The sequence below is a fragment of the Stegodyphus dumicola genome, chromosome 3, assembly GCF_044657685.1.
Source record: "Stegodyphus dumicola isolate Sdum_Otavi_A_Nest chromosome 3, ASM4465768v1".
NCBI classification, from domain to species: Eukaryota; Metazoa; Arthropoda; class Arachnida; order Araneae; family Eresidae; genus Stegodyphus; species Stegodyphus dumicola.
Window position 1 is genome coordinate 257,470,936 of NC_140770.1, and position 21,511 is coordinate 257,492,446.

A 21,511-nucleotide genomic window follows, 5' to 3' on the forward strand; every position below is an offset into this window, starting at 1 on the left:
ACAATTCAGAAGATCGATCCAGATGTTATATCCTTTCGAGATTTAATTTAGAACTTTTTATATTATTGAGTTTTTATTATTATATTATTAATTATTATGTTCATTTGTGGCTTTGATATGTACTAGTACAGATTATTCTTTTATATTATTCATTTATATATGTCATACTACAGAGGCTGTTCTCACAATTTTTAGACGATTTTGTGGTAACAAGATACCGTTTGTTGCAAAAGAAGTAATTGCAATTGTACTATGTTTTTAAAAGTCAAAATTATCGTCTGTGGCTTGAAAGATTTGTTTTTATTCAAAATGGCGAATTTAACAAAGCAGTGGTTCGAAGGCTACATTTACGCTCTTTCCGAAGAGAAACATGCATACTCTGTTATCCAAAAACGATGTGAGAGTCATGGTTTTGTGATATCTAAAGCGTGGATAGGTAATATCATCAACAAGAAAGGGAAAAAAATGTCAAATTGGAGCCTCAAGTGGGACAAAAATTCCAAACAAGTATCCACGGAAAAAACTGACATCTTCGACTATTGCAAAGGTCCATTGTTTAATCTTAAAAGAAAATCCCCCTAGTCAAAGGACAGTTGCAAAATCATTAAAATGCACTGTAAACAAAATGATAAACATTGACTTAAATCTTAAGAAAGCGAAAAAACACAATGTGCATCGTCTTCTTCCAAAGCATATCGCTCAATGCAGGACACGCTGCAGAATTCTATATGAGAAACACTTATCCAAAGAAAAATGGAAAACAATTGTCACAATAGATGAAGCATGGGTGTATTTAAATGACTGTAACAAAAAAAGAGCCATTTATTATCATAAAAGGGGAAAAAAAAATTTAAGTACATGTTTCAAAGAATCGAAAGAAAGTTTTTCTAAGGGATTCATGATTGTTGCTGGTTTTTCTTATAATGGGAAGTTAAAAATAAAGAGAGTACAAAAAAAGTCAAGATAACTACAAATTAGTAAAGTAAAGATTAACTACAAATACTATCAGGAACATATTTTATCGCCAATTTTTCTGAATGAAATACCATCGCTTTACTCACAGTGCCATCAATCTGTGAGACTCCATCAGGACAAAGCTAGCAGTCACACATCAAAATCCACCGTAAATTTCCTAAAAGAAATGGAACAAAAAACTGGTATCAAGGCCATAACCTTCAATGATATCCCTACTAAATCTCCCGATGGATCACCTATGGATTTTGTGCTTTCGGACTTTTAAAAACTGCATTATCCAAACGTTGTCCCCAAACCCTAACAGGACTCTGGAAAGCTGTTCGGGAGGAATGGGATAGAATTCCTCTTCTGCCACTTCAAAAGGCATTATTATCCTGGAAATTGCGGTGTCAAAAGATAGTTCAGAATAAGGGATGTCAAATACAACATTTAAAACACAAGAATTTTATGTAATTTAGTTTTGTGAATACAATATACATCGTCTAAAAATGTGTGAACAGCCTCTGTATTTAGTACAAAACCATTGTTAATTAATGTTAATATTGTAAGTAAGTTTCAGTACTCTTATTGAAAGTACAGGTGGGGAGTGATGTAGAAAAAGAGAAAGAGGGTGCTGCGCCGCCCATATGTTTGGCTAATTAAGAGTTTTCACCAGAGAGCGTTGAGAGTGTGAAGAGAGTGGTAAGAACTAGATATCCTGTAATCTGTATATAATACTTGTACATAGTCTTTGATTCATAAATAGCTTTTGGTAAAGAAAAGTGTCTTTATTTGGTGCCATAACATATCAAGATCCACTGATGCCGCTTATGGAATATTGAGTAAGTTATTACAGCATGCTTTATTCAATGCATTCCTGGAGTTGTATTTCAGCAGTACACTGGGCAAATGCCAAAGGATAAAGACCTTAGGCTTCATTGGAATGAAGTGGTTATCTTGTCCACTGAGATTTGATTGTACACTCATACAGCTACAGCAGGAAACTTGTGGAGATTAAAGTTGCATGCTTTATTCAATGCATTGCTGGAGGTGTATTTCAGCAGTACAGTATCTGTTCAGCAGTTGTTAGAAATATTCGAAACTTCTTAACATGACAGATACTGCTTCTTCTTTTTCCTACTCATTCATCAGATATGTCACCTACCAAACATGTCTGGAATTTTGAGTTTCATTCTAATATGGATAAGCAACATAGAAGGATATTCCTTAGATATACGTTCAAGACCTTTTGATTCAATGCCAGTAAGAATACGAAATCTTATTTCAAAGAAGGGCAGCTCAACCAAATACTGATTTTAAGCATTCAATAATATTGCATTATTTTGTAAATTTAATCTCTCTTTGTTACAGTATAGGTTATATGTGAAATAAATTTCATTCGATTGTGGTGATTTTTGATGGAGTTTAAATTCTCACAAACAGGAGTGTACTAAATTTAAATAAGTTATAATTATGAATAAATTAAATCATACATAAATTTGAGCAAAAAAATGAAAAAGAACAAAATAAACTTTTTACAAAAGCTTCTATGAAATTTTTTTGCATTACATCATTTTTTTGTGTTATCTCCCTTGAAAATGCTTTTCATAAATACTTTTTTGGGGACTACTCTGATATGCACCCTCAAGTCGCCAAATTTCTCACCAAATATTTTTGGCAAGAAACTCCATGCTGCCATATTACTATCTAAATTTTTTTTCTACATTTTGAACTTTAAGCCTAAAATATCTCCAAAAACGCAGATTCACACATGCAAAAACCACATTTTGAACACACAATTTAAGCTAAAAATCTGAAACAAAAACAAAAAATTTAGATAGCAAAAATATAAAGTTTCTAGCCAAAAATATTTGACAAGAATCCATGTACACAGCAATATGTTTTAACTTAAAAAAAACATCTACGAATGGCACAATCTAGGCAACGACCCTCTTTCCACTCCTTCAAACACCCACTGCCCCACAACAGGATGGTCACAATGATATTTCCTTTTGCTGAACTTCAACAACTTCCACCATTTTATCTTTCCCCCTACCTTCTCAGACACAGACGTGAATCAACAAGCATGATGCGAAACAACAAGCTCCAGTGAAAAATTTTTCAACGTCAGCAGGGTTGCCATACAACATGCAATTGCGCCAAAAATCAGCACTGAACACATATCGCCACATTTGGTGAAATTTGGGCATATATCAGAGTTGCACCCTTAAAAAAAAGAATCAATAAAATATGGTTAAAATAAACAATAATGCTGATAAAAATATAATAGTATTACATGCAGACATCTTGCCAGAATAGCTTTTCATTGCTAACAAGGTTATCAGTGCTTTCAACAAATGCAGGGACTTAAATAACAAGGATTTAACAAGTGTGATTTTCTAACTTCCAAAAATGCATGCATTTACAAAAATAATCACTATTAAGATCTATGAAGCAAAATCAGCAAATGCAAGATTGTATGTTTGCCTTGCAAATTTTGCTACATGATCATGCTATCATATGTGCTTTGTAATAAACATCTGATTGTACATTACATATTTAGTACACAGCACATAGAGTTCTTTATCATACAGAGTATTTTCAGATCGCCATATTTCTTCTTAATGTGTAAGCTTTTTTTTTTATTTTCATTAATTATTTAAAAATTTAGTTTACTTATTAATTAACTATTTTCCTATACTTTTTAAAAAAATTATTATAAAAATAATAATAAACTACTTTCCTTACAAATATTTAATAAAATGGCTTATACATATATGTGATGCATATAATAGTGCATTTCATTCTTTCATGAATCATAGTATTACTAAATATTTTAAACTGCTTTCAGCACTTACTTTATGTTCCCAGAATTTCCTTAGAAATCTTTTCTATTGGTTAAATATGTTGCAAAACATTTATTGAAGTAACAAAATTTTTATTATGATCAAATTCATGATAAGAAAATATTGTCTCAGAGTCACCATAATGATTATTCAGTTTTATCTTGATCGCTCACTATCATCATTCTTGACAAAATCTTACTAAATTATAAGAACAGTGAGGAAGTTTAAATGAGAAAACAGAAATAGTTATTGATGCTTCCTTGGATAAGAAATTCAAGGTTATTCAAAAAAATTGTGTCTAATGTACTTTCTAAAATAGTATGCCTTGTTAAAGGTGAAAAATCATGCAAAATGTACAGATAAAACTTACAGTAAATCCACGGGAATAATTTTCATCAAAAGAGGACTGAGCAGAGTTCCTAGTTTCTTTGAGCAATTCGAATGGTGGAGGTTTAACTAATATAACATATGGCTTCAGTTCTGCTGTACGCAGAAGCTTCAAAGCCTGAAACAAAGAAGAAAACACTGTACTCATTTACCTTACAAAAAAAGCTTACCATCATTACAAAATGTCCTCCCCTTTCCCCAAAAAACATTACAAAAGAGACTGAATACCATCATGTGATGTTTTAAATGTCATGGTTCAACACATGCATCATAAAAATAATAAGTACAAACTATAAGATCAGTAAAAAGTCTAAACCACTGGGTTCCCAAACTTTTAGAATGCGAATATTTATGCAGTTTTATGCGGATATTTATGCAAAATACATACCCAGTATTCAGTAGTCAAGTATGAGAAATCATTGCACCATAAATCAGGTTTTATGTTTGGCACATAAAATAGATGACAATTAAGAACTTTTGATGGGAGATCAATAATTACGTATTATTAAATTACTTTTGCACCAGACCAGGTTTAACGACACTGCTGATAAGCCCATTATGTCAGTGGCCTGGATCTGTAGATTGTGTCATTCCATCTGCTGACCAATACTCCCTAGGATGCAGCTATAGCAGGCTTGAATCACGGCATTGCAATCCTTTCAGGCAGTTCTCACTAGAAAGGATAAAGTTGCACCAGACTTGGAAAATCATCAGTGCTAAGCATTGGTCTCTCCATTGATAACATACTCTCGGCAAAATCTTAATATGGTTGCCCACGAGAATACTAGACTTTCAACACTTTGGAAATAGATAGATCAATCTAAGTCATTCAAATTGCTACAATTTCCCAATTTAGAATTTGCATCTGGTTCACATACATTCATTTTGCTTAGAGCATGCTGGTATGGGGTTCCTACCTTCACCATTTGTGAAATATGGGATTCCTACCTTCACCATTTGTGATGTTTTGGCCATTCAGTAAATGTAGGCAAATGCATAACATATAAAGGATAGATCTATAATTGCGTTTTAGAAAAGTCATGAACAAAATATTTTGCTATGGAAATAAATCAGTTTATTGCTTTTCAAAATATTTGTAGTACTTTCTGATTATGTGCACCTCCATGAAAAGCAGCCAATTTGTTAGTGATTTTGTGAATAGATGAAAAAAATTTGTTTGGCTATTTTTATGGCTCATAGGTGGGTAATGTTCTGTTCATTAAAAAGAATTTTATGAGACACAATTATGAGAAAATACAAAAATATATGTAATCAATATTTACATTTTTACAGCCAGTGAATACTGTTTAGCAAAATGAATATTAACCATTACATAAAATATGCATTACGTGAAAATATGCAAATACCCAGATACATATGAGTACTACGTAAGTGTCCGGGTAAATGCATGCATTCATTTTGAGGCATGGAAGTTAAATTTTTTTAAAGATTTTTCTTACACCTTTTGACTTTGTATGTTGAATGCATTAGGGTCCTCAGAGATGATTTCATCATACATACTGTGACAGTCCAATGTGATTATTTGTTAAATAGCATCAATATATCATTGCTTTGCCAGCTACATATCACTGCTTTGAAAAGAGTTCAAAGCAATGATCAAAAGTTGGAATTAATTGCTGTTCAGGAAAACTTTATTGAAAATCATAAAAAGTCATAGCTCAAAAATCTTTTTCAAATAACTGAGTTTGATACTATCTCATTAATTTAAAGATGAATACTATCTCATTAATTTAAAGATGAATACTATCTCATTAATTTAATGATGAATACTATCTCATTAATTTAAAGATGAAGGAGTGAAAAGAATTTTATAAAATTTCTCATTTCTTAACAGCAAGTGTTCATGAGAAAGTTCACATTTATAACAAAAATTTGTGTTTGCATATAATTTTTAGGCTGTAGTTTACAGTATTACCAGATTTCTAAAAACTTTAGCTCTTTCACTGTAGTCTGTATATCCTACATACACTAAAGAACCTTTACATATTTTAATTAATAATTTTTATTCTCTCTTCAGCTTTTATTACAAAACTATTTAAAAAGAAGTATGTAGAAATAATAATGGGATGCCTAGATAATTAAGCAAAACCACATACGTGTTTACTACATACACAGAAAAATATTTTTATCAAGTATCTCTTATTAGTACAAAAATTTAGATGTACCTAAAACTATATTCCCAATATGCTGAGGATAAAAAGGACATGCTTGAAACTATATATGTAACAGTTAATTTAAAAATCTCTTACAAACAATTATTTTTCAAGTGATTAAAATAAATAATGCTAATACATTACTTGTATGAAGTGAAGACTACTTTTTTATAAACTAAGCGCAAATTACTTTTTAATATATAACTGCACAGAACTGCCAAGTTTTCTTTTAAAAATATCCTTGTTTGGGATAGAAAATTTAGAAAATTCATAATGACAAATCTGCATATTTAACACTGTTACTTAACTCTCACAGAGAGCATTTATTTTTAGAGTACTGATTTTTGAAACAATGAAGACATTCATTCTAAATTTGGGTTTGAATGTAAATAAACTTACAAAAATGGAAAAAAAAAAAAAAAAAATTTAACTTGCTTTTAGAACTAATCTTTATTTATTTAATATTGGATATTAACATAATGTGCCAAGCACAAAGATACAGGAAGAGAGAAAACAGAGGCACTAAGAATAAAATCAACTATACATTACCTGGGGATGAGGATTTAAAATGCAGACACGACCAGATCTCACAATAGTAAAAACTGACTCAATACTTGTGCCATACAAGTTTCCACGGTATTCCCCATACTCAACAAATTTTCCTTCACGAATGCCTTCTTCCATTTCTTCACGAGAAACAAAATAATATTCTTTGCCTTCCTCTTCCCAACTCTTAGGGGGTCTACTGGTGTCTGAAATGAAAAAGCAATGTTAATAATGATCTTTAAATAATAAAAGGTTAAAAAAACTCTTAAAAACAATTTTGCTTTTTCAGCTGAAACTAGTATTTTTAAAAATTTCAAATAATATTTTTAGTAACCAATTAATTTTAAAAAAGTTGCCCGTTTTCAAAAATTGATAATGCTATTGATAATGAAATACCTATATTTTCCAAAAATCTACCAATTTTTCACAATTAATTAACAATAGTTTAAAACTCCATATATATTTCTACATCAGGATGTTGTTTCAAACAACAATCACTATCCTTACCTAGACAAAACATTCATTTTCTTTCTAAACTTTATACTTGTCATAGCATTTTTTTTCTTAAAAATAAATATTTCACATAATTTTCTTTCATTTATTTTGCAGAAATCCAGATTTTTTGAAACCATTTGTTATTTTTATTTTTATACCTATTTAGTCTTTTACAGCCTCTGGTAAATATTAAGATAGATACAAAAGAAAAAAGTGAGGAAAGTTTTACTTCAATGAATAAAAAATTCTTTTCTTTCAAATCGTTCATGCATCTATCTGAGTACTGAAAACACTTTTGGAAAACACTACAAACGAATAGTAAATTCATTTTTCATATCAAAACAGACTACAACAGAATACTGATAATCCGTACAAGTTGGAACCAATGCTAGTTAAAATTAGAGAATTCTGCAATTTATGGGTCATGATTTACTAAGTTTTTAGCTTATTCCAATCTTCTAATTTTTATATTAAATATTCTCTTTCTAATTTTTACATTATATTTGGATTGTTAGCTCATAAATATCTAATCAAAACACATTCATACCTTACAAATAATTTAGTCAAGATTTATTAAACAGAAAACTATTACATTTTTTAAGTATATTTATGTACAAAGATAATGCTAGTGTAAAGCAAAAATGCAGTAAAAAGAAGAGAGGTAAATGATACAGAAATATTCTTAAGGTGTTAATCTCCTCAAAAAAAAAAAAAAAAAAAAAAAAAAAAAAAGTATTTTGAGTAGGGACTGTATCTCCACTAATAAAATTAATAAAATTACTAAGAGAAAAATAAATAAATATCCTCCTAGCACAAAAGATTTCCCTAATCCTTACCCTGAATATAGCATACATTCCATTCACATACAGTGTAACAGTGACACTACTAATATTTAAATCAAAGTACTAGACCTGAACTTTCTAAGGAAAGCTTTTCTCGAATTTTGTTTCTCTTAACCATGTTTCCTAATTTTAATGCCGGAAAAACTCCAAAATTGCAATTTTTCAGAATCTATCCTTATTCACCACCAGAGGAAAAAAGCTTATTTATTTTACAGGAATGAAACAAACAAGGTGAATTTTAAGTTGCAATACAATGTGTGAAAAGATGGGGAAAAATAAATTCTTTACACATATTAACTGTAAAAACGAATAATTAATTTTAAAAGACATCACAATAAGTTTTATCTAAAGATGAAAAATTTACAGAGAATCATAATCCCCTTTTACTATAAAAAGTGACAACTAACATGGGAGCACAAAAATGCTAAATAACTTAAATTACGAAATAAATTTCCTTCGTTACTGAAATATATCACAAATTTATTTTCACAATCATACGTTTATTTTTCTTTAAAAGTTATTTACATATCTACATGAGGAAAAAAAAAAAAAACTTTTCTTGCTGAATTTCCTTAAAATTTTATTTACATCCAAAAATGACTCCAATTACAGGCATCTATGGATTAGGTGGTTGAGATCATCTAAATTTTACTTCATAATACACATTCATAATAACAAAACAGAATTTGTTTGCATGTGTGTGTGTATCCATGGAGCACAGAGGACAAAGATGGATAGACCTACAGCTATGAAATTTGAAACACGTTATCCAAAGGGTGCGGACAAGGTCTCTCTGACTAAGATGAGATTCAGAATGAGAGAGGAAAGTTTATACAGTCAAAAGTCGTTAATTCGGACACCCATAATTCGGAATGATCTATAATCCGGATCTCAAAACTAAAAACTTTCTGCGCATGTGCCGCGTTGACACGTGCGCATAGGCGTTTGCGCATGCGCGTAAGACCTTTTACGACTGCGCATATGAGTGCGCGCAAGTGCAGAATACGTTTTCGCGTGTGCGTTTTATGCATGATGGACGTATACGCTAAAATCATCTAATTATCTATTTCAGTTAATGTTGATAATTGCGTTGTTTCTTAATTTTCGAATTGGATCCGGCTTATTATTTTTTGCAGACTGTAAGAGCAATTTTATAAAAGTAAGCTTAAACTTTCGATTATATCAAATAGAATTTCCGATATATATTTGTTAATATGTAAAGGATCTAAAGCGAAAATATGTTTTGAAATCCGAAATCTGTTTATCAATTTCACGCTGCTCGGCGGGGGGAACGCCGCGACATAATGAATTGGAAGTTGATCTGTCAACACTATCCTTATCTTCAGCGCAGATGTTTTTATTTTATTTGGCTTATAATTTCTTTACCAAATGTAGTATTTCATCTCGATATGCTCCGTCTTTGATATGATTTAAAACAAGTTCCTCGTCATTATAATTCGCTTCCGATAGCGAAGAAAAGTGACAGAGGTTATTGAAAACAAAAAAATTTCGATTGACAAATTAGTCGGTGTTCTCGACACAGCAATTATAGGACTTGAACAGCGGAACTTTGTAACTGAACAAGAAATTATGTCTGTTTAATAGAATTAAAGAGAAAGTATTATCACATGAAACGAAGCAAAACTTAAACAACTTACATTGAAAGAAATGTTTAATAAAGTAAACAAATAAATATTAAGCTTTTTCTTTTTGCAAATTTTGATACCCTTTAGATCATAATTGTTCTTTATTTCATAAATTACGGTTTCATATTTTTAATTTTAGAATTTCTGCATGCCATCTTACGAGATTTAAACTGATGATCTATAATCCGGAATCGCCGAAGTCCAGATGAGTCCGGATTAACGACTTTTGACTGTATAGTTAAGATTTATTACATTTGGTTATTTTGTGAAATACTGTTTTATGTACATAAAGATATTTTCATAATTTGATCATGCATTAACAGACAATTTTGGACACTAAACATCATCACTGCTTTTTAATAATATTTAAATTTAACATTTAATTTCATAAAATACTAACAAAAATTTAGAAAACAGTAGGTCATTTAGTTTTTTATAATTTAAACTGTATTTACTAATTTGCACAAAACATTCAAATGAAAATGAAAATTTTATTCTGCTGTTTCTTCCTTTCCACACACTTTCATATTTCAGTGCATAATTTCTAGCTTATGTATTACTACATTAGCATCAGCAGTTCAATTAACAATTTATCATATCTCTAAAAATCCAACACAGAATTTCCTTGGACGTAAATTTTAATATCTTTTAAATTTAAAGGAAAAATTTTGAACTGAAGAATACGAGAACACTACTAACGGCCATTCAGTCTGACACTTAAAAAGAATGTTTTAATATAATGACTCGTATCTAACTTCTCTTTATTTCTGGATATATATTAAAAATACATTTATTTCTTTCACTTAAATTAAAGAGCCAAACTCTCACAGAAAACAGTTGGAGAAAATTTTCGAGCTGCTCTTGAAATTTGAAACAGCACAGAGTTTCCAACAATTAATATCTATATAAGATAAAACACTAGTTAGAATAATGTACACAGATAGAGAGAGCTTTCACTTAAGTTTTGACTATCTTTAGGCAAGAAATTAAGAACACTGGTTAATTCAGGCTTTATACAAACTTGCAGCAATGAATAATATTTGTATCTTGACACTTTAATACAGAAGAACAATTTAAGATAAATTATAATTATTATTTTTTCCCAAGCTAAAATGAATGTAATTAAACTTAAAACTTACGGGGAATAGTTGTTTTATAATGCACAGGATCATACGAAATCAATCTCTGCTTCAATTCATTACGACCAACACCCGGAGCACCTTATGGAAAAATAATAAAAATAAGTTAGTTTTCATTCATTTATTCATATTTAATAATCAATTAGGATAGGCTGAAAAAATACTTTTTCCCCCTATGGCTTATACTGCGGAAAAGTTGCATATTGCCTAGCTAAGCAAAATGCAAAAATAAATTTTCATGCGAAAATACACCTTAAAATACACTTTTAATAAACAAACTGTGCATATATTTATCATTTTTTATTTTGTTATTCAAAAGGGTACACATTATTATTATTATTATTATTTTTTGAAAATTTTAATATAATACATTCCGATAGAATTTGAGTACAACAAGAGTGGCTTTAAAAATCCAGTTGCAGCAATGTGCTAGTCTTTAATGTTGAACTACTGGGTTGATCACTTGCACTAAATTTTGAGTGGAAATCGTGATGTTCTGATGGCTTCAAAAACTATCTTTAGACCATTTGTGAAATTTTTGCTGGTTTTGATTTGGACCAGAGAAACATATAACAATTCAAAATAAAAGTATCAACTGCCTAATTTCATCAATATATATTTCGAAACTCACATTAAGTTTGCTGTCATCTTGAGTGTGAAAGTGATCATGAAAGGATCATGAGCTGTTAAATCTAAAATTTACCTGACTCTATGCCATCAGAAATATCAAGTAAACTGATCCTTGCTCAACACTTTTCCATCAACTTGAGGAATGGAGAATTCAATATGTTCAAAGCGAATCAGTGGAAGTTTTCCACAGCCAGCGAGTTTTTCCCCAACAAGACCCCTGAAGGATTTGGGTTCTGTGGTAATGTGATTTAAGTGATGAAATAGGTGATGGAACTGCAGCTCAATGAAGAGTATGAGGCATATAGTCCCGATGTGCAATTTGATCTGCTGGATAACACCATTTTTCTAATCAGTATTAATTATAGTTCCACTGCTCTCTATCACATGAATTTCTAAAAGGAAAATGTCATGTGTAGTCAAATGGGAAATTATGGTAGAAACAAGATATTAAACAAATCCTGAAGAGGGAGAGACAGCCGATATATGTATTATTATATAACAGACCATGTAATGTTTCCTTAATAAATTCTGTTAGTCCTTTTTTTTTCCTCTTCTTATTTTGTTTTTGTTGATAATGTGAGAATTGTCTGAATCAATTATCACGTATATAGTTACATAATACTTATAATATACACATTATTTAAGATTACACAGTATAGCTGCATAATCATTCATAATTAATACTCTCCATTTAAAAAAGCTTCTGGCAAAAATTAGGAAAGAAAATTGTGCTTTTTGTGCACACAGAAAATAGTTTTAAATTACTGGTTTTAAACTTTTTTCATATTTGTTATGCCCCGAATTTACATTAGAACCTACAGTGCTTTAATAGTAGTGAATTAATTAAATGTAAAAAAAATTAACAAAAAACATCAAAATTTCACCATTTTTCGAAATTCTGAACATGATGCACAAACGAAATATATAATTTCATTTAAATTTTTTTTTTTTTTCCCTTTTGCTCAAACTAGGCGGAAAGGCATCTTAAGAGTATTGCAATATAAAAATAAAGAAAAGCTTTTTTTTTTAATTGCCTAATGAATATATTGCATGGATTAACTAAATAATGTATATATGATGTGAAACAAAATTAAATAAATTAAATACTAACTGATTAAACATTGCTTAAATCACCATAAGAAGTTCTATGGATGTCTAGTAGATAAATTCATACAATATAAAATTTAATAAGAAAAATTATGCTTTAAATCACTTCAAGTAAGGGGTGGAATTAGCAAGTTTAGTGTCCAATAATTCAATAAATTTTATTTATTGGTTTTGCTTAGTAAGTGCTAAAAACTGAAAACCAGAAAATGGAATAAAAATCCAGGGGCCTCCTGGTAGAAGTGGAGAATTGGTAGCTATGTATATATACACATATAAATGTAAAAGCATTTTCATTACTTTGTATCAAGTTACTGCATGATGATTTTAAAGATATTCCGATTTTACTAAAAACATTTAGAATCTGGTTTTAAATACCTATGAGTACAATAGGTCTATATGTTCCAGGCACAGGATGTAACAGTGCAACTTCTTCATACACTTGTATATCTTTAGCATCAGGATCTAGAAATGTAGAAAAACTGATGAGCACCAATTTTTTTCCTCATCAAATGTATAAAAATAATGAATGATGAACGAAAGAATATTTAATTTGCAAAACTGCTGCATAATTTGTAAATCACATATTTTTGAAATGTTTAGAAAATATAACAATAAACAAGCAATAAAATTTTAAGTTATTACAGTTATTACTTCAAAAAAGAATATGAAGATACTAAATTCACTCAATATTTTCTCACACGCACCAAAATTGCCAAATTCACTTATAACATTTAAAACTTTGTTTGAACGTTATAAATGCTTATATTATGTATTAAAAGATATTCTTTAATGTAAGCAAAGTTGCATGCGCAAATTAACCATCAAACTTTATCTAAAAATATGTTGTAATTCATCCACTTTAAATTAATGAGAAAAAATACTACATTTACTCACAAAATTCACACACTCTTTTACCAGAATTTTGCCAATAATAGTCAGATGTGTAGTTTAAGCAAAGACAAGATAATGATATTTAATAAAACATGTAAAATCACACCCCTAAGATAATGATATTTAATAAAACAAGTTAAATTCCCCTTTAAGGCTTTTCTTATTCATAACATACGGCATAAACATAAAAGTACTTGTTAATTCACGGAACAAATTTTGAAAACACTAAATGCATGAAATATTTGAGGAAACTAATGTTTTTATGCACAAAATGAATTATCAGAAATTTGGACTATGAGGTTTTTTTTTCTTTCCCCCTTTTTTTTAAATGAAGTAGAAACAGATGGATCTATATTTGCTCTAAAGTGGAATGTTGTGCCTACCACTCACACTCAGCTTAACTCTGTTGTCAAGCTGTAACTGGAATGGACCAAGCCTCATTAAATTTTAGTAAAAACGGTGATAAGTTTTGTAAGCATAAGACTAAAAAAAAAAAAAAAAAAAAATTCTGCTAAATTAAAAAATTTTTTATTTTGGATGATGTAGAGAGAGAGAGAGAGAGAGAGAGAGAGAGAGAGAGAAGCACAGAATCAAACTTCTGCAAGAGAATGATTCATGTAATGTTCCCTTTAATAAGAAGTATGATCAAAAAGGAAAAAAAAAAAGATTGTCTTAAAAAGGCATAATGAAAATTATGGGCATAACTATCGTAATTCTCATTACTCATACAACAGAAGATAGCTTTATGCATCCAGTGCTGGGTACCATTTGAGCAAATGCAATAGCTATCAATCTTATCATAAGCATAAAAGATACCAATCAGTAAAAAATTATCCTCTGTATTAGTCCATGGAAAATGAGAATAGTTCTTCAGCTTCTGAAAGTTAGCGGACATTGAGAAGAAGCTGCTCAGTCTGCTGGATTTGTGTCACAGAAAAAGTAGAAATTGATTCATGATCTATGAATAAACAGGAAATGTAAACTGTGGTGCTACAGCTGAAGAATTTGAGCAGAATTTTCATAGTTATGGATCAATAAACCTAGATACAATTCAGTGTGATAAATGTACTGGGCATTATTTGAGTGCTTACTGATTCTTTATATGAAAATTCTATAGAAGCAATAATCACTTCTCAGCTTTTGAAGAATCTGTATTTTGAGGAAGACTAAATTAAGGTACTTTATAAATGCAGGTTTAAACATGCAGGTTTAGTATACCACCTAGACGAAGGTTAAGAAAAATTCCTAGATTTTCTTTTTTTGGTTATTTTATGAGGAGACCATACAGGAGACATAATTAGTTTTCTCCATATTGTAAATAATCCTGAGGTCAATTACGCCTAGGGTGGCTGAATCTGCAGGAATTAAATGCCATGCACTTTTTTCCTAATATTTTTTTATTTGCATATACTTATAATTGCATCCCAATTTATATTTCTCTTGCAAGAATGGCAGCAGTCTGAAAGAACAATCATGCAATGCAATCAATGAAGCATAGATTAGAATCAATGAAGATAGATAGATTAGAATTAGTCTGGCAAGAGTTAGTTGATGTTTCGATGTTGAGAGGCAATTCCAGGAGTGTTTTTCCTATAGGAATGTATGTTCATGCTGCAATTAAGTTTCTTTTGCGAAAAATAAATGTTGTTACAAAGAAGAATGGCTCATTCTGGTAAAAATGTCCACATTTGAACCATACCACACATAAAAACATACACACACACACACACACATATATGTGTGTAATTAAAAATAAATTATACGGTTCTTGTATAGAATTACAGTATACTGTTTTCCAACTTAATCTTAACACAATTTTCCAGTTTGTAATTAGAAACTTCAAAATAGTATGTGGTTGATAAAGTAAACAAATGTGATATATAAAGATTTCAACATGCATCTGATTATAATTTTTTACACACTTACCAAAGTAATCATTTGAATTTAATTCACTCCTTTTGCAAAGAGAGCCATTCTGAAATGTTGAAAGACGCCTAAAAATTACAAAAATGTTATTTTAATACAACTAAGATACTAAAAAAATTCTACAATGTATAATTTGTATAATGAAATGAAAATAATAAGAATGGCAGATAAATACATTAATACATATACAAATAATGTACTAATTGTATATATCATCATCTCTTTTTTCATAATTAACACACACAAATCAAATTAGTAATAAGTTGAAAGTCATCAACTCTTTCCAACTTATTACTTATTCTAGTCTTTTATTCCAAACATATATTTATAAAGTTGTCACTTTAAAGTTATATAGCACTGGATTCTCTATTATTGCATCTTAAAGTTTGTACATTTAAATTTTAAATGCATATGATAACCTTGCCTTGAGAAGACGAGAGGGATCCTAGGGACAAGCGAACTAACATGCCAGTCCACAGAAAGGCAACACACTTCTCTATCACGTAAGAACTTTGGGACGAGTTTGCATGAAACCGATCAAAGATAAGTTCTGACCAGCAGCGGTAGCCATTTCTCAACTGCCAGCCAGTATCTCATCCTTGCCCACAGACCTAATGCTATGAAGAAACGGTGGGCTGCATGCTGTTCATAAAAGCCAGAACACGAGAGGAGATGAATGCACCTCTCTACTGAAGAACTCAAGAAAGCACATGAACGAACCTGTCAATGTCTGCTTTGGAGTTGGAGTGGTAGCTAAATCCTAGAGCCTTCCATAACCGTGTCCATGAAAGGCTTTTGCGTCCAAGAGATTCACAACCGAATAGAAAGAACTGCCCGTACAAAGTTCCATCACAGAACAGCCCTCAATCGAAACGGTACACCACTCTTTTGTGATTGACCAGAACGACTTTAGAGCTTCTGTGACTGAGTGAAGTTTAATTCATATATTCAAATTAAATTTCAATAATGAGTTTTTATAGTCATTTGCTGTCTATCAAACTTGTCAATATCATATGCATATATTACTATCACATAATAATGAACACAAAATATTAGCTTCATAAATGAAATAATATGTTCAATTTAGAGATAAAAATTCTTAAGCAGTTTCTACTAGTATGGTACATGCATGTTCCATCAACAGGAGATAAACCTCCAAAACTCATACGTGGACAGAGGAGCAATCACACTACTGCGATGCATTTGTGTTTATGTGTGTTTGGAAATTACTTGCTTTGTTGTTGTTCTTAATGCTCACTTGTTGGACCTAGTCAGCCCAAGCCCCCGAAATTAATTCCTTGTGGCAAGGAGTGCAAGTTTTACATCTGTCATTAGCAACAGCCTTAGGCCCATTACAGGTGACATTGAGATTTAGCTTAGTCCCGTCCCCAATTTTGATAGACAGCACCCTGGAAGACAGGTCCAAGGATCTCCCTTCCGTCTTCACCTATCGCCAACCTCTCGAGAAAACTTTCGTCTCATCGCATATTTAGAGTGCCTCATGCTGCACCGACACTATATATTTACGAACATCTATGCCTTCTCCAGGTTTCAAACCTTCGTCATGGCAGTCAGTGTCGCTAACCACTCTCCTGGCTATTTGAGATCAAAATTTCAATTTAAGTGGATGGTGAATGGATATATTATACATATATATTTTCTACAAAATGCACATTTTTAAATATAAAAAAAAAAGAACTATTTGATATCAAATCTGCTTGTTAGTACTGAAATGCAATATGGTGGATAACTCTGCATATGTTATGAAAAGACTTTTTAACTAGAATAAAAGAATTATTTGATATCAAATCTGTTTGTTAGTATTGAATGCAATGCAGGGTAACTCTTCAGAATTTTGGGAAAAGACCTTTTAACTAGAAATCTTATTAAGAACTGAAGGCTAATAATTTAAGATTCAAAATTCTGATTTGGATATTTGAACAGAAATAAGAAATAATCTGCAATGCAATATTTGCATAAATTACAGGGGCAGGTATTATTAAACTTATTTATATTTGAAAAATAATCTACTAATAAGATAGAAATAAAAGAATTATATGGAAAACTTCTCAAGTATGCTTGACATTTACAGAAAAATAACTAATATTTACATAACCTCCAAAATCATCTACAAATTGTGGGAATGATACCAAGACAAAATTATAACCTCATTATTAACAGCCTATAAGCATTCAAACCATACAACATAGATTTGCTGAATGTATCTATGTCACAAATTTCATGTCCATCCATTCAAAATTAGGGAACAGACCAATAGCCACTGAATGTTACACAACTTTAGTTCCAATGAAAACAAGTTTTAATACCAACCTTTATTTTACTAATGTCTTTTCTGCATTCAGATACTAAGAAATTTTAAAATGCCCCAGAAAAATGATTCTGTTCCGTTAACAAATGAAAAAATTCAAGTAAACAGGTAAAGAAATTCAATGTAAAAATCAGAGCAAATAAGGAAAAAATTACTGCTGACTGCAATTTTGTTGAAATTTTTTAGTTGAGTTTCTTCCTTTATTTTTAATAAGGAGCTTTGTTATCTAAACAAAGGTTATTCAAAATTTGTAACCGTTTATGACACTTAACATAGTATATCTTACACCTCGTAATTATTAAACTCCTTATTAATTATCAACATATAAATGTTCAATTATTTAACCATGCAAATTTTACACATTGCATACTGCTTTATGTGGCATAATTCAATGCACAAATTAATAAATAATTTTGCAAAATATAAAATATTAGTTCTTATGCCACAGAAAGCACTGAATAAAAATATATATATAAAAATATGAGACACCTACTGCTTGTAAAAGATAAATGAAAACTGATCCAAATTTTTATCTTCCATGCATTTAAACCATATTAACATATAACAGCATTATCTAATAAATTTTAATTCAATCTGTTTTAAAATTACTTGCCTTTTTTGAACATCTGGACTAGGGATAATTCCAATTCTTGAATCATTATCTAAATGGGCCTGCCACCAGTCAGGATCTTGACGACTAACAATGTGAAGAATATCACCTCTACGATATGCAAGACCTGATTCTGGTTTGGGATTCAATGGATCAAGCATTGGATCATAGCAAAAATTAGCTCTGACTTGATCTGATGGTGCATGCTTTGGAGGCACTCCTGGCACTAGTTTGAATGTAATTGTGCCTTCTCTGCATTGCTAAGAGAAAAATGTGACAGTAGAAGAAGTATTATGAGTAATCATAAAGAGTAATCATGAAGAGTAAATCATCAAGACTGAAAATCTAAGCCTTATATAATTCTCAGGAGAAGGGGGGAAACATTATTTAGAAACAAGGTTATTTACCCAGAACAAAAAAGGTGTTAAATTTAGAGGAAAATAAAAATAAAATATTATTGCTATTATTATAACTAATAAGCACAGCAGTGGCACAGTTAGAAAAGTAGCATGAAGAGGGTAAAGCGCAGGCATTTGCTCTTGGGCAGCATTTTTCATGCAGAGTTTTATTTTTTGATGATCATTTTATTTATGTTACCATAGTAATTTTTACTTAATTAATGATAAGTTTTTAAAAACTATACTGAGGACTAAAAATGATAATATAAATACAACAAAAATGTTATTTTTACCTATCATATTCAAGTTCTAATTCTTAAAATTAAAACAGTCAAATGTGTGACTAGGCTTTACTGCTTGCACAGTAGTAGCTACATTTAAAAAATACACATGCCCAAATAGTGCAGTGTACTATTATTATTTCCCTCCTCATAAAATGCTTGATTCATCACTAGCTTTGTTAATCTGTAGCATATTATATCCAAAAGACTGTTGTAAAAATCTCTGAAAAAATATTGTTTATTTATTTAAATTTAATTTAATTAATTCATTTATCTATTTGAATATTAAATTTAGACCTGTGGTATCAAATACACTTGCCACTAGCCACAAGAATACTTGAAATGCATCTATTGATACAGACTAAATTTTCAATTAATATTTAATTAATTAAATCTATAAGAAAAGAAAAATGTTTTTCATAAACGAAGTTGGATTTTAATATTTCAAAATCAGGTCTCTTTTGCAATACAAATGCTTAATTTTTAAGGCTCATAAGCTGCTTAAAGAGATTAGATGTTTCTTATAGATTTTGCAGTTCTTCTTTCAATATATCACTTTTCTTTTGTACTGTTCAGAAAGAATACACACACATACACACCTATATATATATATAATTTATCAAGCAAAGCAGTAATAACAATTTTTAAAAAACCAATTTTGGTCTAGAAAACATCTTGCGCAATATGCTGCAAAATAAGTAAAATATAAAAATTGTAGTAAGCTCGCCTAAAAGTTACCAAGAGCTGCTGCTCTTGGTACTTTTCTGTTAAACTTTTTCTGTTTTTTAATATTTTTTAATGTTTTACATGTCTAATGATTTGATTTTCATGTGCATTAATTTTTTTAAAAATGTGTTGAACCTTTTGGAGCAGCAGCTCTTGGTAACTTTTATGCGAGCTTACTACAATTTATATATGTCATAATAAAATCACAAGAAAAAAAGACGGAGCAGTGTCGATGCGTGATGAGATAAAAGCACAAGGAAAAGACGGAACACTGTAGATGCGTGATTAGACCCATATTGAAGAAGATTTTGATTGCGTAGTATGCTAGTAATGCTAACTTGGTAACATCTAAAGAACTTGGCAGTCGAAGCAGTTTTAATTCCATTTTTATTTCCAATTGATATTTGTGGCCACAATCACTTGGCACTCTAGTCGTGCCTTTCCACAGAAGATTTACATTTTTGATATTGTTGGGATAGAAAGCAAGCCAGCGAAATCACATCTTAGCACAGTAGCGAGCAAAAGCTGAAGTGAATAGTTATGAAAGATGGAAGCACGCGAAGAGAAAAGTTTTGGTTTACAACGACAGTTTCAGTTCTTAATTATTACGTCATCGGAGTTGCGCGGGCCATAGAGTGATCTAGAAATGACGCAATGCAGAGAAGTTATTACGATTTTAGAATAGAGAGAAAGAATTAATGTTTATAGTTATATTATAATTCTGATTCATATATTTTTATCTTACACACACACACACACACACACACACACACACACACATATATATATATATATAGTAGTTTTGATGTGCAGTTAACACTGGTACATTTAGCAGCTTTCGATAATCGAGTCGAAAGATGTGTGATGACGCTGACACAAGAATTCCCAGTCTTTATTTTCAGTGCATACCAATCATTTCTTAATAGAAATCTAATAAATTTTAATTCAAATATATCTAATAAAATTTTAATTCAATCAATCTAATAAATTTTAAAATCTAATTCTAGATCATGAGCAATTACAATAATTTAAAGCATGTGGGCATAGCAGAATGCAGATGTTGGATGGTGGAGAAAGGAATGAAGTTGTTTTGCAATGTAGTATTTATATTGAATAGATGCAGGAAGTACTCTAAGCTATGAATGGTTAATTTAAGGTTGTTATGTAACATGGAAATATCTCGAATTTGGGAGCACAGATGAATTTAGGGGGAGAACATATAAAAGCTAGAATATGTTAATTTTGAGGTCACCAATTATTTTTTATTGCAGACGTCATATTTTGTTTATATTGTCTTTGATTTGTTTTTACAAAGTTTGCATTATTTATCTTATTTTGTAATCTTCTATGTTTATTTTAACTTTACTTTGAATTCGATTTCATAATGACAATTTCCAATGTTTAATTTTTACAAATAATATAGTACTCAAATGCATAAACATGAAAGTGTCGGGGACGGTTACTCGGGTTAATTAGGATTTCTCTACAGTAATTGATTTTTACTCCAAATTGAATTGACTAAAATGCTTCATAAGAATAAGTTCTTTGAGTATCAGCATTGGTTCATAATTCCTTCTATTCGCG

General features: G+C 30.4%; 1 protein-coding gene across 3 annotated transcripts in view; it reads right to left on the reverse strand.

Moving 5' to 3' along the window:
* Window positions 1-21,511, reverse strand: part of LOC118195737 (MAGUK p55 subfamily member 7-like) — a 106,383-nt gene that overhangs the window by 13,146 nt on the left and 71,726 nt on the right. For all 3 annotated transcript variants that reach the window (XM_085814070.1, XM_085814071.1, XM_035367060.2), the window contains 6 exons: window positions 18,526-18,784; window positions 15,584-15,651; window positions 13,142-13,228; window positions 11,030-11,110; window positions 6,911-7,113; window positions 4,171-4,305 (listed from right to left, as the gene is read on the reverse strand). In XM_085814070.1, the coding sequence (XP_085670196.1) occupies window positions 4,171-4,305; window positions 6,911-7,113; window positions 11,030-11,110; window positions 13,142-13,228; window positions 15,584-15,651; window positions 18,526-18,784 (833 nt within the window). The remainder of the gene's footprint in view (window positions 1-4,170; window positions 4,306-6,910; window positions 7,114-11,029; window positions 11,111-13,141; window positions 13,229-15,583; window positions 15,652-18,525; window positions 18,785-21,511) is intronic.